The following is an 18,099-nucleotide window of genomic DNA, read 5'->3' on the forward strand; positions in this document are numbered from 1 at the left end:
AAAATTGAGCTGAAAAGGAGCTTAGAAAATAAACACAAACATTAAAAGAAACCTAGAAAGGTGAATTTATTTGAGCAATTACAAAGAACTATTTCATCACTACTGACATTCAAATAGGAGAGAAGAAAAAATGTCCTTTGAAAACCATCACATTTTTTAAAATATCAAGGAAGATAAAGAAGAAAAACCGATCCTGATCATGGATGGGTTCTTTTTGAGATTCCTTTTAAAGGAAAAAGAAGGAATACACTAATATAGAAGAGAGAAAGAAAGGGTTGAACTTGACATTTTCTTATAAAAGGAATGCTTGAGAAGACTATATAAAGATGGATGGTAATGACAGTCTCAGATGAACTTCATTCTCTTTTGAAACAAAGGAAGATTGAACACAATTTTTTATAGAAATTATATCAGCCAGAATAGAAAATGAAGCGAGTGTGATTGAGGGAGGGGTCTGAATAGTCACAAGCAAATAAGACATACAAAGTTCTGCCCCTATTTCTGTTAATGGTAAGGGGTAGTTAATAAAGTGCATCTTTAAAAGCATCTTCCCTTAGCTCCCCCTCCCCCAAAAAAAGGCCATTTAAACTTTAAAATGTACATAAGTAAACAGAAGTAGTTTAAAACAAATAGAGGATTGTGACCTTATCAGAGCATTTTATTTTGAATTACACAGTTGAATAGTCTATTCAAGTCACTATGTATCCTTCTGTAATTTTGTGTCATCCTGAAAATAGTTTTAAGATATGAAGGATAAAACACATTAATAGATTTTACAATCTTGTACCCAATGGTAGTATGAATTAACTACACAAAATATATAATAAAATAAACTTATTTTCCAGAACAGCATTTCTTTTTTCAGAACTAGTATTCTTTTGCTACATTTCTTAAGTTAGCATAATAGTCAGCATATTACTGAAGCCATTTCTTTAAGATTTATGCGCCTCTTAAAGTTTATTCTATGTACAATTTATTTTCCATGGCCTTAACACTCTTGAGTCTTCTTTTTAATTTTATTAAATAACCACCAGAACTGTTTATAGTACATCTTCTGCAAACTACTGGGGTCACAGAAATTCATGGAACTTGAAAATTTATCTTTTCCAAACCAAACCTCTGTAATTTACCCAACATAAAGTCATTTAGCTTCTACCTGAGGACTACCAATGAGACAAAATAATAATTTCACAGTTTTAATTATGAAGTTAAGCTTGGATTAAGCCTAGACTTGCCTGTGCAAGTTTCAACTGTTATTTCTAGTTCTTCTTTCTGGAGTAAGCGAAATAAATGTAAGTCATCCATAGGATAACCCTTCATATCTTTAGGTGACTATGATATCTCTAGGGAGTCTTCTCCAGGGCAAATATTTTCATTTTCTTCAATCAGTGCTCTGATGGCATGAACTTTACTGTACAGTTCAGCTAATGAAGCCATGTTTCTCCCATCTTATAACTGTGTTTTACACCCAAGCATACATTTTATTCTGTTAAATTTTGTCTTACTGATTTCTAGCCTGTCCAGATTTTTTAAAAATCCTGACTGTGAACACAGTATGTTTGGGTCCTGGCTATTAACACAGTAGCTGTTCTTCCTAATGTGCCACTCGCAGTTTTGATAAGCATAGTATATATGATTTTATCCACATGCTAGATTTTTAAAATAATTTTTTAAAAAAGAGAAAAAAAGAACAAGCAGAGATCCCTGGGCTCATTACTGCAGATGTTTTTTCAAGTGATCTTTAAACTATTTATGACTAGCTCTGAACATTCAATTTGTTCTGAATCTACCTAATTATGATATTATTTAGCTCATTTTCCATATTTTCCATACATATTACTTGAGAGATTTTGCCAAATCTAGAAGACCATGACTACAATATTTCCCTGATCTAATATCCTAGTGTCATTGCCAAAAAATGAAATGAGTATAGTATAGGAGAACCATCTGTATTTGATGAATTTCTGATAATCAGTTCCAGAATTTTACTTAGGAATCATAGTCAAGCTTACTAGATAGTCTATATTTTCAAGATTCTATTTTCTTCTCTTTTTTGAAGTTAGGGCAATATTTGCTCTCCAGTCCCACATTATTCTTCCATTCTATATTGTTTTTCAAAGAATACTCCAGATTCACACATGCCATTTTCCCAATATTTTGTAATTCATCTTTTTATATGTTCTCTTTATATCTTCTTATCTTAGTTGTCAATTCCCTACTAACAATTTTTCTTGTCATTTCCATCATATATATCAGCCTTCTTTGTAGGAAAAAAAAGTAGAAATAAAATTAGTCAAACAGTTCTTCCTATACTCATCAGACATTGTTTAATTCGATAAATAATTATTAAGTACTTTTCATACACTAGTCACGGTGATAAGCACAATTCATGCTTTTGAATTCAATCAATTCTTTGTCATATTGATTTGAATGTCGGGTTCCAGATTCTTTTTTATACATTCTTGGCTGAAATGGTTATAATAGCTCAAAAAGAAATTTAAGTATAAAGTGAAAGAAGTACATTTTTGGCTGCACTTAACAAGTTATGACACCAATTTTTGATTCTTATTCATCAATTATACAGAGGTTTTATTGAAGTTTGGCTTATAATTTTTATCTTCCCTGATACCATTGTTATTCTGGTACACTGATCAGAAAGTATTATTTTTCATATTTGCATTAAATTAATTTAAAAGCTATTAAAACTCTTCATTGAAAAATTGCTTAAACCTCACAAAGTATCTTAGGATTTGGAGAATAGATTCTTTTTTCTCTTCCCTACTAATTCTTTTCCCCAGAAATAAACTAGGATAATTAACTGTTTTTCCCATGTAGTTTCCTTTATAATTTCTTGAAATAGAGTTTTGCAAAACCAGGGTTTGATAAAGCCCATTTGGGATTCAAACTGAACTGCATACTCTGGTTCTAACTGATTGACCAGTAATAGGTAATCAGCTCAAGCTTCACTTGGTCATTGGATTTTGATACCTTAGAGTGAGTTTAAATAACAATTGTTTCTGTTCTAACAAGAAATCTTGAGGGTCTTCCCCTTCAGGATTGATTTTCTCTCCCTTCCTCCCTCCTCCCCTCTCTCCCTCTCTCACCCCCTTTCTCTCTTCCCTCTCTCTCTCCCTTCTTCCCTCTTCCCCCTCCTTTCTCTCTCTCTCTCTCTCTCTCTCTCTCTCTCTCTCTCTCTCTCTCTCTCTCTCTCTCTCTCTCTTTCTCTCAACTAGGCCATTTTTTGCTTTATTTCTTACCTTGCCTTGAATCACTGAATAGGTATTGCCTCAGACAAACTGTGACCTGAGAAAGATCTTGGCTTAAAATGACCAATGTCTCCCATATCTTTGTCCATCTCTAGTCATCCTGACAATCATGTCTCTGGACACAGATGCTTCTAGAGGATAGAGTGAGACTGATGACTTTGCACAACCCTGCCTCACATAAATCTAGCTCACCTACAAGTTAAGACAATCACCTTCCTGATGTCTTTGATCTGATTGAACAACAAATATGTTCCAAATTATATTTTTGTATTTCAGTGTACAGATGAGAGTTTTGATTGGCAACATTTTTTTCTAATCTATAGAGGAGTTGGTATCTAAGAGAAGAGGGTAGTCAGCAGTGTCAAATACTTCCAAAGATGGTCAAGAAGGATGAGGGAGTTATATGATTTGGTCATTAAGAGGTTAAAAGGTGGTCATTGTTAACTTTGAAGAGAATATTTTGAGTTGAGTAATGAAAAGGTTGAGGACCTGAGTGACTAGAAGGAGAATGATGCCCTATGGAATGGATTAACAGTGTTGATAACCAACTGGCTATGTCCATTTATCCTGTGTAAATTATTCTACTAGAGATTAAAAAGCAGACAAGCCACTGCTGCAGAACACTAAGGCTGGTACCTACCACAGCAACAATGTGATCTGGGGTGGGAGCAGTGGAGTACCTTAGTTTTAGGTGTACTGCATGATAGTTTGTTTGGGGGTGTGGAATAGAGAGGATTGGTTTTTACCTGTGCATATCAATTTTTCCCTCCTGGTTCTTCTTTTGGTCTTCATCATCCCTCCAGAAATTCATCTTTCTACAAGATCACTTCAAATTTGAAACATAACTCCTCTGTGCCTTCTGGGGACCCTCCATCCTGTCAGGAGATGATTATCTGGAGATATCCCCTCCCAGATCTTCCATTTAAGGAAATGAGACCCTTTTGCCCTTCTGCCCTTCCTCCTTTCTCTCCCTTTTTCTGCCCCTTTTTTCAGCTTCTTTTTATGTATTGCATTCCCCATTAGATTGTGAGCTCCTTGAGGACAGGGACTATCTTCCTTTTGTATCTTCAGACAATGCTTGGTACATACTAGATGCTTAATAAATACTTATTCAGTATTAATTATATGTTGGAATGGGATTCTGGGCATGATTATGACATCACTAAAATCATGCTTTTAAAAGCCTGCTCTGATACTTAATAATCATAAGAAACAAACTTATAAATAACCTTTTAAGTAATGATATAACAATTTATGATAATTTCCAAATATTTTTCCCCATTTTAACTTTGTACATAGAACACACAGCATTGTTCAGTCCCCCTAATGTTAAATGCGTTTTATTTAATATGTTTTTTTTTCAATTTTCATAACAATGACTTGGATTGTCAGAGTATATATAGAATGTGTGTGTGTGTGTGTGTGTGTGTGTGTGTGTGTGTGTGTGTGTGTATTTAAATTTATCCTATGAAGGCAAATTGTTTCAGACTATTTGATAAAATCCATAAAATCACAAAAGTAGAACTGAAAGGAACCTCAGAGACCATCTAGCCCAACACCCTCATTTTACAGATGAGAAAATTGGTCCTTAGAAGTTAAATGATATGCTTAAGTTAATTGAATAGTAATATAAAAGGTGAAATTTTAACTTAGACTTTATTGCATTGCTAATGTTCTTTCTACTGTACCTCACTCTTAAATGTTATATGTTTTACTTAGGATGTAAATATGCTTTGCAGAAAATCTGTTACGTTTACAGGGTGAGATTCAGAGAAGAATGAAAAATAAGAAAATAGACAATTGTTCGAAATCATATTTAAATCTTAGTTATCATTCTTTGATATTACAATAATATTAAAAGTGGTTTGAATTTCTAAGAAATTCTATAGAAAAATTAATATTATAAGTTGAATTTAAGAAGCCTTGAATTTAAAAAAAAAATTTAATCATTTTAAGCTCAGATGAATCTCAGATTACTCATGATAATAGATCTGATGACTAGCATAAATTAAGGAAGGAGTTGTCAAGGAGGGGTCCCCATAGGTCTATTTCAGTATATGGGCAAAGCTGATTTATATTCAGAAAATTATTGGCAAGGGCAAAAAAACAAATTCTATATTACTGAAAATTCTATTTTTAGTAAAGTTATTTTATATAGGGTTGTTCCCTTGAAGTGTAAATCAAATTTTCAACCTAATTACTAAGGAAGTATTGCCACCTAAAGGTTTAGTGGACTTATTTTAGTGCAAAGGTAAAACTCATTTATATTTGGTGGATTAATTATTCTTGTGTAAATAGGTATACTACCAGAATTCTTAAAAACTTCATTTAAGTAGATTAAATATTCCCTAGTGTAGTCTTGTATACATTATTTATGCAAATAAACCTTTCATATATAAACTTTGTGTACAAATATGATAAAAATAAATGTCAGCTGCACCCCTACGGGCAGAGTATGACAGGTTCTTAATTAGTAGACACTGTTATGCTGATGTTTTGCTATATTTTCAGAGTTGCTGGTAACACATATAGTTTGTTTTATTTAGTGTGGTTGGATTTTTTTCTTTCTGCAAAAGGAAAGAACACAGAATAGCATATGAAGTTTAAAAAAAAAAAATCCATAGCATTTTATATACAGAAAGAATGTTAAGGAGTATATAGTCCAGTCACATTTTGTAGAAAAGTAAACCAAATTCTAAATAGTTATCTGGTTTAAGACCACACAGCTTTCACAGTTAATGAAATCTAGAATCTAAGTCTCCTGAACCCCAGTCCGGTCATTTTTCCATTATATCATTACAGTTATTTATAGTTGTTTGTATGTAGTCAAGAAAATAAATTTTGTTGTTAAAAAAAAACTGTAGTACTGGTGCAGGTAATAATAAAATATGAAAAACACTAGTTCTTTTTAAAACTTAAAATCCATTTGCAGACGATAGAATTTTAATAGAATCATTTTTATAATAAGTTTTAAAATTATATCCTTTTTCCCCCACAAAAAAAATGTAAAAGGGACCAGACTTCTTTGGAAGAGGGAGAAATTCCTTGGTTGCAATACCATGAAGAAATTGAAAGTAGTAGTGATGAGGAAAATGACCCTGTCAGCCATTTTATACACCCAGGATTTTTCATGCTGGATGGGAACAATAACCTGGAGGATGACTCCAGTATGAGCGAAGACTTAGATGTGGAATGGAGGTATGTATTACAGTATTATGTGGTATAATATGATTGGTTTTTTCATTGGGTAAGAGATATGTATGATATTAAAGTGCCAAGGTTAACTTCTCAGAGCTAGTTATGTTTTCTAGCTTCTGATCTATTCAAAAATCTATTCAGAATCCATGATTGATAGTCAACCTGAGTGGCTATCTTGTTATCCTGAAGATATTTTTAAAGAAGGTAGAAGGTTTTTCAATTTATTGGGTAGGTCAACTCTGCATGAATATTAATACCAGTGAGGGTAAGGATACACATCCATCTAAATGCGTTAAAATTTTCATAATTAGGGACAGTGATCAAAATATTTAATAGATTCTCTTTTCTGCTAATACTCACTGGCCACAAGTAAATCATTGATTCATTTTTCCTCAACTAAAACACAAGAGTGATACTACATTCCCTGGTATTTTTAAAAATAATTCCATGTGTATTTACAAAATATATATTTCAGAGCAATTGAAATGTATGAATGATTATTACTCATCTAGCTGCAATTGGTAAGCAAATTATAGAGTGCTGCTTCTTTGTAAAAAATAGTTTATTCTAATTCCATTAAAAGAATTTTTCTCCGAGAAAAAAACAAGCTTTTTATTGCTTTTCTCTACAGAAATAAAGTATTTGAAAAGTTATTAAAGGCTTATACTTTCATATAATTTTAATTTTGAAGGTTTTTTTTGGTACTCTTAACTTTGTTCTAATTTACCCTTTTCTGGGGAATGGATGCTGATAATACCTAGTATTTCTTGGCCTCTGCTAGTATCTTCCCAACTTCTAACTCCCAAATAATAATACAAGCACTCCTCTAGTATAATTTTCTAAACTGGAAACAATAATTTTCTGATACGATATTAGGTTTTCTGATTTGCTATTTCAAACCAAATTTTCTATGAGCACTTCAATTAGAAATCTTAATCAGTGAATCAAGCAATAGCTTGAATATTATACATTATTTACGTGGCACCTGTTGACTTAAAATTAGTGGATAATGTTAAGTTCTTGCTATATCAATATTGTAAGTTTTTTAGATTTTGTCAAAGGAAAGAATATATTGTTGCAAATATTCTCTATTAGGTAAACTGTTCTACCTTTTGTTAGTGTATAAGGGAAAAAGAAGAAATATTATTTGTTGTTATCATCAGAGAAGACTGCCCTACTCAAAGATTCCATCTCTTCCTATATTTCTTTTCTTGCTTGGATGCAATAAAATTTGCATAAGCATTAAAAAAAGAGTATCAATACATAGATAAAATGTAATTTAGATTTCCTTTCAATTTTTTTTTACTCATTCTATGCTTCTTAGCTAAAAACAGTATTTTCTTTTTTGCTAGAAAAAACTGAATTCATTTAAAAGTGAGTACTTTTTAAAAATAAGTGAGTTTCATTTTAATTTTTTTAAAACACTTAAAAATTTATTTGTATTTTGAAACCAAAAATCCATAAACATTAACATCATCATATATAAAGAATAGAATAAGATTGTACACTCTGTATATCTCTATTATGTACAGATTAGTTTAGGGAGGAAGGAGAGTGAGGATGAGAAGTTAAAGTATATAATTAGCACTGGAAGACCAAGAGAATATAAGCAACTTCTCCAGGGTCTCACAGCTAGTGAATGGCCAAAGCATGATTCAAACCCACGTCTTTCCAATGCCAAGTTCAATGTCCAATCCATTATAGTGGCATGTTAGTTCCAGAGTTCCAAATATCTGCATATTTGTGTTTCCTTCTCTCTTCTATTTTTTTAATGCTTCAATAACTTATTTCCTTTTACTTTTTGAGCGATGAAAGGGACATCACCATCAGTGTCTTCCCCTTCTTCCCACCAATATATTTTCCCCACAGACATAGAAAATCTTGTAGTGAATAAGCATGACAAGCAAAACAGATCCACACAGTTCTCATTGACAGTGTTTGGGGAGCATGCTTTATCATTAATCCTTTGAGGTAATGATTAGTCATTGCTTTGATCAAAATATTTCACTTAAATGTTTCAATTCTTCTCACTTTGCTCTGCATCATTTCATACAAGTACTCCCAGGTCTTTCTGAATCCATCTCTTTCATCATTTCTTACAATGTAATAATATTTTCCTATTATATTATTTATTATTCTCTTTGACATTCATGATCTTCTGTTCCTCCTATAGAATTATTTTTCTAATTCTATAAAAATATCCCTTTGTCAAATTGATATGGTACATAGATTAATGTAGCACTGGCATTTTTTTTTCATGTTGACACAATCAGACTATGAGCAGTTATGATTTCTCCAATTATTTAGATACATATTTGTGCAAAGAGTGTTTTGTAATTATATTTATGAAATACCTGAGTGTTTTAGTAGATAGTTTGCTAGATTTTTAATATATTCTATAAATTTACCTTGTCTTTTCCCTCAATTTCCTTATTAGTATAGCTAGCATTTCTAGAACTATATCAAATAATGTCCTTCTTTTATCCTTGATGTTATTTTAAAAGACCTCTAAGCATTTCTCCATTAAAAATTACAGTTTTAGATAGTTTATGTAATGTTGAACTTAATTGTTCTTTCAATATTTGCTAGAATTCACTTGTAAGTCCATCTGGTCCTAAAGATTATTATCTTAGGAATTCCATTATGGTTTTTTCTCCTTTATCATAATCTCTGCCAGGTTTTGTTTATCCTAGCTGTCGTACATTAAATTTTTTTGGGGGGGGGATAGATTGCAATATTTTTAGTTTGATATTGAAGTTCTGGATTTGGGCTATGAGATTCCAGAGAGATTTCATTTGAAATTTCTTTTTGAAGCAGCCCTGTAGCTGTTTTCTATTTTTATTTTACTCTCTGCACCTAATAAATCTAGTCAGTTTTCAGATATGATTCCTCAGAGTTAAATATATAAAGTTTTTGTTTGGTCCTTATTTTCAGAAATTCTAATGTTTCTTTTATCCAGGTCATTTTAAAAATAGAAGACATATTAAATTTTCTAATTTTTTTCTATCTTTTGTTTTTGTTCAATAGTTCTTGTCTCAATTATTTTCTCCAGAGCTCTAGTTTCCCTTTATAGTTCCATTTTCTTCCAGGTACTGTTGTAGTTTTTGTGACCAAACCATTTCTTTTTTTGAACTCCTTGTTGCTTGCCCATTTACAATGGAATTACTCTCTTCCTCTGATTTATCCATGATAATAATTTGCTTTTTTCTTTTTACTCATATCTTTAGTCTCATTTAACAATTTGGAATTTTATGCCAGAACAATCTTCACTGTCTCCCACACCCTTGAATGGAGTTACCAGGACCTGTTTGGTTTTGACTTCAATTTCTTGGGCTTTTGCCACTGGACTTTGTTTTTCCTAGTATGTCCGTGGTCAAAGAACTGGCAGCCTTCAGTGTCCTCAGTTAGAGCTCTGTCAAAATCCAACCCCACAAGGACATTCCAGTTTAAAGTAATGCTATAGGCTTCTTTCCCTTTTGATATATCAGAATACTAATCTGGATTTCTTTTTTCCTTTAGGACATCTTACCTCTTACTGGCTTCTTTAGTGATATCAGTCTTCTAATATGCATAGTTTCAGGCTATCTCTGATTAGTGTTGACTAGATAAAGTAGTCTGAGAAATCATGAGCTGGCTCAAGTTTAAAGTGAGCATAGTTGGCATGGATACTTTTTCAAATGAGAGTGTAGAGAGGAACTCAACAATCAGAGGAAGAGGCAATAGAAGTGAAGACTTTGTTGAAGTAAAAAAAAAAAAATACCATTCGGGTAGAAGTAGAAAAGTTGTCAGGGAGTCTGGGCTAGACTGGATTTAATGAATCAACAGATCATCATTATTAGCTGAGTCTTTTCTTTATGTTTTCTATGGTATTCCTCAAACAAGCTTTCACATTGATGCTGGAGTTCAATTTTTTATACTTAAACAAGAAAGTCAAGTCAACTACCAGAGCCTTAGTTTTCTAAACCAATGTAACTACAAGACAGTTTCAGTAAATTTAAAGAAAATGAATAAGCCCATTTCACATAGCAGGTGTTTCCTGATAGCTATTTCCTTTCCATTTTCATTATTCACATCTTCATATTCCTTGTCATCAAAGTTGAAGTTTGTTTTGGCAGTACTTAAAAGAATTTACCCTCCCTCTTAATCCCTCTTTTCCCTTCTCCATGTCACACCTATTTCCTATTTTCCCTGTTCATCTGAACTCTTACTGGCTTCTTTAATGGAAAAGTAAGATTTATGTGAAGTCTTTCCTTTCTTAAGATCTTTTACACCTAACACAGCAACTCTTAGGTTCTTACTTATTAAACTCTTTTTATGACCTTTGGAGATTTTAGGATTCTGGGTGGATACTAGTTTCTTTTCATCCTATTAGAATATGAACGCTTTTGACATACTGCCCCTTTCCAAATGTTCAAATAAATGTACCTTTCTGGGCTTCTCTGAACTATATTGTGTTTGAATTAAGATGCAAAAAGTTTCTACTCGGCTTTAATCTTTTCATAGGAATGCTTGGAAGTCCTTTAATTTCATTAATATTCTTTTTCTCTTTGTAACCTAACACTCACTTGTGCTGTGTATGTTATGTTTGTAAATCTTTATCGTTTCGTTTTTTGAATATAACATTCTAATTTTTCTCTCTTTTGTAGGAGTAACTGTCAAATCTTATATTGTGCTTATTGTGTAACGTTAGCACTTGAACTCCTTCTTTCTTTTTGTTTGCAGTTTGGGAATTTTGTTTATTATTTTTGTTTTGGACCTGGAAACTCTGGATTTTAGCAGTGATGATCCTGAGAACTTACAGTTGGTGGTTATTCTTCTAGGAGTTAATCTATGGATTCTTTCTATTTTCATTTTGCCCTGTGGTGCTAATAAACCTTAGTAGCTTTCATTTATGATTTCTTAAAAGATGGTATCAAAATTTTTTGTCATAATTTGGGGACAGTCTGATGATTCCTAAATAATCATTGCTTATTTCCTAGGTCATTTTTAATAGAATGTAACTTATCTTACATTTTAATCTATTTTTTCTTATGATTTGAATATTTTTTACTGTTTCATGGAATCATATCCTCCATATAGTTCATCCTAATTTTCAGAGAGTTTGCTACTTTTATAAAATTTTAGTTCTGTACTAAGCAGCTTTCCTCTAGAGATATATTTTCTTTTTTAATAAATAATTTGATCATTTATTTTTCTTTATTACATGTAAAAAATTTTTTTAATTTTTTTTCAAATTTTGAGTTCCAAATTCTCTCCCTGTTCTCTCATCATTTTAAATAGGTTACACATGTATAGTCATGCAAAACACATTTCCATGTAAATCATCTCTTAAAACTTTCAATTCTTTTTTCTAGAACTCTCGTTTCATTTATAATATCATTTTTTAAAACTCTTGCTTCACTTTTTCCTGAAATTCTTTGGTGTTTTTGAGGTTTATTTTTAGATTTTATAGCATTATTATGAGTTAGTATATCAGGAGCATCAGTTCCATATGTATCTATCATTAGTGTCTTCTTCTGTTTTGTTTTGTTTGTTTTGTTTGCTTTTTTTACTGAGGCAATTGAGGTTAAGTGACTTGCCCAGGGTCACTGAGTTAGGAAGTATTAAGTATTTGAGACTTTTTGAACTCAGGTCCTGCTGACTTCAGGGCTGGTGCTCTATTCACTGCACCACCTAGCTGCCCCATCCTCTTCTGTTTTCTCACTTTTTAAATCTTATTTAATTTGGACCTTTTGTCAGGTCCAGGCTCTGTCCACCTCTGGAAGAAAATTTGGGGACCTGTTTGTTCTGAATTGGTTTTATATGGTCCCTTTACACTGTGTCTTCCAGGTACTAAGTGCTATGTGCTTCAAGTACCTTAGGAGTGGCTCCAGGTAGTGAACTTCTGCAAATTTTTAAGTATCTATCCTCCCAATTAAGGTTTGCAGACTCTTGAGACTAATTAAGGGTCAGAGTGACCCAACTTGCAAATTCCAATTTTGCTGGCTCACCTTTGCTCTATGTTTTCTTCTTTATACCCTAGTATACAGCATCAGGCTCCAGATTCTCTGATTCAGTTCTGGTTCACATTCAGTAGTGTTGCTATGCTCTATATTGCCAGTCTAGACTTTTTAAACTAGACCTCTTCTATAGTTCTTGCTGCCTTCTAGTCTGATTTTTCTTTGGAATTCTTAACTATTATTTCATATAGTGCTCTATTTTCATCCTTGCCGAGGTAGCTTTGTAAGATTTGAGCTGCTTTTTTACCCAGTAACATCACCATCTTAGCCTAAAGCCCTTGAAATATGATAGCTGTTTCTGCTAGTAACAAGTCATATATTGATTTATTTATTTTCACAAGCAGTGAACTTTCCCTGGGGAAAGTATTTGGTGGGAGGGAAAGGCAGAATATATAGTCTGATAAATTCAGTCACATTCAAATTGTAATAGGGTTTTTTTTCCTTAAAGAGAAAACTCCAATACGTTATTTTTAATTAGTATTGCATTTGCTTGAAAAGTCAATATGTCCTATCACCTATTGTAAAATTGTTACTACCTAATTGTAGCAAAAATATTACTAATCTTACTAATTACTAATCTGTACAAAAAATGTTACTATATCTAATGTTCAAAAGGACATAAATACTTATAGAAGTTAATTTTTTCTATTTGTGAGATGTTTTGAACCTGATTATTTTCAGATTTGTTACCAAGTACTGAAGTGATACACAGTATATTTTAAACATTGTGAATGAAACTTTAATTTACAAATTAATTTTGTCTATAATAAATAGTTATTCTGTATTCATAGTATATTGTAATTAGAGAATAATCTCTCTGAATACCTTGTAAGGTTTCCTTATTAAATTCTGGACTATATATAGGGTAGCTCATATGATTTATAACAAAGAATTCATTACCATAATTATAAATATATAAAATAGCTTGAGAAGCGATTGAATTTTTTCATTACAGCATTTTCTCAAAAAAACTAACATTAGTTTAGAGAAAAATAGTTGAAAAGACTTAACTTGCACAGAGATCTGATTGAAAATTGGCACACATTCTTTTAAGAATTAAATTTGGAGTATCTTTTAAGAATAGGAATATCTGTCTTTTTCTTAAGATAAAATCAGCTACTATATAGTTTGTGGGGCGTGTGTGTGTGTGTGTGTGTGTGTGTGTGTGTGTGTGTGTTTTGCAGAGGAAATTGGGATTAAGTGACTTGCCCAGTGTCCTACAGCTAGACAGTGTTAAAGTGTCTAATGCCAGATTTAAACTCAGGTCGTCCTGACTTCAAGGCTGGTGCTCTATCCACTGTACTATCTAGCTACCCTTATATAGATTTTTTAAAGAGGTTCTTAAAGATTATGAAAATCAAAAGAATTTACTTGACTTTTTCCTTTGTTGCCAGCATTAATAGTGATATTGATAGTAGTGATATTAGTCAGGCTACTGAAATAAAATTTACTGTGATAAACCACTGCTGATATATAATATGATTGGCTAACTTATACATCTTGTCAGTGTCCCAGATTACTCTAACAGTATAAGTTTCCGAATTATTTTCAGTTTGCATTAGTACACAAAATTTTCCTCATCAAGAGTTAATTTTTACCAATCTCAGGTCCAGATCCTATGGTTGCTTCAACTTCCCCCCTCAAAAAATTATAAAATAATATAAATATTTAGGTTCATAAATAAGAGCTTCCTTTTTTTGATGAATAGACAATTTTAGTATATTTTACATAAGAATACTATGAATTCTACATTTGGCTGAACAGTCAAGATTTTATTGGCTTTGACCAGTAACCCACCATAGTAAGGAAAAAATCATTTTTAGGATATTGCATATTTGTAGCAGTTTTGTTATATTGTTTGTTCATACTCATTTGCCAACATTTGTGGTGGTGGTGGTATTTGGCAACTTTTTTTTTTTTTTTAATTATACAAGTCTTTTTAAAAACCAGCACCATTTTCAAGCTATGTTATATGTGACTATCATTGTTTCTGGCAATGACAAACACATTTTACTTATAGTCTGCCAAGAATATTTCATTTTATATTCTAATGATAACACTTAATCAAAGCAAAATCCTTCAGTAATTATCATGCCTTAAAAATGGCAAAAGAGTATTGTTTTGATAAGATCACTTAATGATATAATCCAAGGGTAAAAGTTTTTAGAAATTAGAATTAATGCTGTGTTAGGCAGATAAATTATTTATCATATTTATTGATGTGAACATACTTCAAAATAAAAAAAAGTAGATTTCAAGTTTTACCATATCTAACTTTCAGATGCTTTTTTCTGTGAGGTGTGTTAGTTACTAACGTCTGCCCAGTGTACTTGATTGACTCAATGAGTTTTTCGTTACCTATGTACAGAATAGATACTGTTTTTGATAACTTTTGCTGTATTAAAAAACACATCTGATACCATGAATATGAAATTAGGGGAAAATTTATACTAATACTGTTGCCCCAAAAATGTTTTATTGAATTTCTTACAGTGCAGTAGCATGTCCAAAATCAAGAAGATCCCATACATAAGTCAATCCGCATCAAGAATGTGTTTATTAAATTTGTGTATTGAGAGACTGGGAAAAAATGTATTAGGAAAATGAGCATTTATCTAAAAAAGTAGGATTAAAAATAAAGAATAATCATAGTTCATAACAATGAGTTGATATAAATTACTTCAAAGCTAAGTGACTATGAAATGAACCAAACACTTTAAAATAAAGGTACTAATTTAAAGAGATGAGAAAAAAAATTTTTTTAAGCTTGTGTAATTTGAACTCTATGAGATAAAACTAAGGGAAGGGAATAGTGACATCTTCCACAGTAATAGAGAATTTCTAAAGATTTGAGAGAAAAAATGAATTTTGTTTTGAACATGTTGATTTTGAGGTGCTTCTAAGACATCTCATTTGAATTATACAGTAAACAATTCATATATTTGGTAGAGCTCAGAAAACAGACTAGAGATATGGATATAAAGGTCTGATAATTATCTATATAGAGATTATAATTGAATTCATGAGAGCTAATGAGATCACTAATGTAGAGAGAAAAGATAAGAATATACAGGATATATTGGGATAACACACAGTTAGTGAGAATGTTCTAGATGAAGATCTAGTAAAAGAGATACAGGAAAAGAGGTAAGACAGGTAGAAGATTCAAAAGAAACCAACGTCAGGAAAACCCAGAGAAAATATCTGTGATGGTGACACCAATATAAATATAAATGCCTAACATTGTTTCTCTGCATACAAATGTAGTGAAATATTAATATGAAATAGTCTCTGGTATTGCGTGCTACACATTTTGTATCGTAGGTGTCATCACATTATAAGGATTCTTTTAATGTACTTGGTAATTTGAAGAATCATTGGAGAGTTGCTTCCTGTTCCTCAAAACCAAAGTTGTTTCAAACTAGCAAATTATTTTTGTTTTAAAATTTTAAATCCTAATAATATGAAAGGTTATCATTCAGTCAGCAAGTATTTACTAATCACCCGCTCTATGCTAGGCTCTGTGCTAGATGACTGAAATAAAAATATAGTGAATGAAGTAATTCCTACCTCCAGGGCACTTAACTTACAATGGGGAAGGCAAAAAGTATGTGATTTCAATATATGTGGGAAAGTTTTAGGGGAATACATAAAAATAAAAAGCCACCAAATATAGGGTAGCTTAAGGGAAGGAAGGCACTAGCAGTTGAAAGGATTAGGAAAATCTTTATATAGAACTTGATGATGAAGCTGTGTCTTAAATGAAAAGAAAAAAAAAAGGGATTGTGTGACTCAGAAGAGAGAAAGGAATATATTCCAAGTAGGAAGGGCCAGACAATGTAATGGTATAGAGTTGAGAAAGTGTTAAATAGTGCTGTGTTTAAGGAACAAAACAAAGACCAATTAGGGTGAATCAAGAAGGTAGGAGTATGAATAATACATAATAAAGCTGTTATAGGTTGGGACATGGTAAACAGAGGAGTTGATATTTCATCCTGGAGGCAATAAAGATCAACAGGATTGAGTTTGAGATAGGGGAGTTGTATGGCAATAGAAGTATTTTATTTAGATAAATCACTTTGGCACCATTGTGAAAGACGGAGAGAGTAAAGAAGTAGAGAAAAATAAGAGGGGGGGTGGGGGGAGAGAACTTCTTACATAATTTTAATCTCACATAATTTTAAAAAGGAGCTTATCTCACATAATTTTCTTTAATTTAAATTTTTAAATAACTCCAAAATATCAACAAGCGAAGCTCAAAGAAAAACACAGTTTGAACCCAAATTCAACTAGAATTCTAGAAAAGTTTCATGAAGCAAGAGTTTAAAAAGTTAAAAAAATTAGTTTTATAAATGAAATTAGAAGACTAGAAGGAAAAGAAGATAGGAAATTAGAGTTGTAAAAAAAACAAATTGGAGAAGAATTAACAGCTGAAATAAGAGGTACAAAACCCTTCCAAAGAACAAATTCCATGAAAATTAGGATGGACCTAATCAAAAGCCAGAGAGAGACTATAGAATAATGAGAAATATTACATGAAGTCAAAAAACTTGGAAAAATAGAAGAAAATATAGGATGTCTCCTAGCAAAAAAAAAAAAAATGACCTGGAAAATATATTGAAAAGAAAAAAATATAAGAATCATTGAACTGAATACCATGACCAAAAAAAAAATTGAAATAATCAATTGACTATAAAAGTGTGACAGAGACAGACAGACATACACAAATACTTCCAAAAATACCATAGCCAGAATCCATAGGTTCTAGGTTAAAGAAAAATTACTGCAAACAGCTAGAAAAAACCTTTGGGTACCAAGAACTCACAATCAGGATTACACAAGATTTAGCAGCCATCACAGTGAACAAGCATATACTAGCATAGATTTCCAGAAGATAAAGAAATACAGCCAAGAATAACTTACCTTATAAAATTGAATGTAATGCTGGGAGATGGGATGGAAATGATAGATCTTTAATGAAATAGAGAACTTCCAGACATTTCTGATGGGGAAAAAAAAAAAAAAAAAACTAGAGCTTATAGAAATTTTAACATTTGGAAATAGGAGTAAAGAGAAATACAGAAAGGTAAATATGAGTGAATTATAATAAAGGGATTAAACAAGGATTACCTGCTTACATTCAAATATGAAGAGAAGATGGCCCCTTTGAGCTTTTTCATGGGGGGTGGGGGTGGTAATTAAACAGGATTTAAGAGTGATCTTGTTATGTCTTGAAGAAGAAAAGAAAAGAGAGGGGAAGGTATACATTGAAAAGTAGGGAAGAAAAGGAAATGGAAAATTATTTCACATAATCAGGGCACACAGAATTATACACAAAAAAGGAGGAGGGTTGGGTGGACTTAAGCAGGTGATATTTGAATTTCACATTCATCTGAATTGGAGTTATTTTGCCTAATTACATGCCAATAAAATTAATGATTTAAGTGAAATGGAAGAAAATTTATAAATTTCCTATAATAGCAGAAAAGGAAATAGAATAAGTAGAACCATTTTAGAAAAAGAAGTTGAAAGGGCCATAAATGAACTTCTTAAGAAAAAAGCACTAGGATTAGATGGATTTACAAATAATTCTCAATTGATTTCAGTATTAAATTATTTGGAATAATAGGTAAGGA

At 31.7% G+C, this 18,099-nt stretch overlaps 1 protein-coding gene across 6 annotated transcripts in view; it reads left to right on the forward strand.

The window, feature by feature from the left end:
- The window catches only part of PJA2 (praja ring finger ubiquitin ligase 2), a 121,995-nt gene that overhangs the window by 86,758 nt on the left and 17,138 nt on the right, over positions 1 to 18,099 (forward strand). For 5 of the 6 annotated variants that reach the window (XM_051994803.1, XM_051994801.1, XM_051994793.1 and 2 more), the window contains one exon: positions 6,279 to 6,464. The exons of the other annotated variant lie outside the window; for it this stretch is intronic. In XM_051994803.1, coding sequence (XP_051850763.1) covers positions 6,279 to 6,464 — 186 coding nt within the window. The remainder of the gene's footprint in view (positions 1 to 6,278; positions 6,465 to 18,099) is intronic. 6 annotated transcript variants of the gene reach the window in all.

Source organism: Antechinus flavipes, chromosome 1 (genome assembly GCF_016432865.1).
Source record: "Antechinus flavipes isolate AdamAnt ecotype Samford, QLD, Australia chromosome 1, AdamAnt_v2, whole genome shotgun sequence".
NCBI lineage: Eukaryota > Metazoa > Chordata > Mammalia > Dasyuromorphia > Dasyuridae > Antechinus > Antechinus flavipes.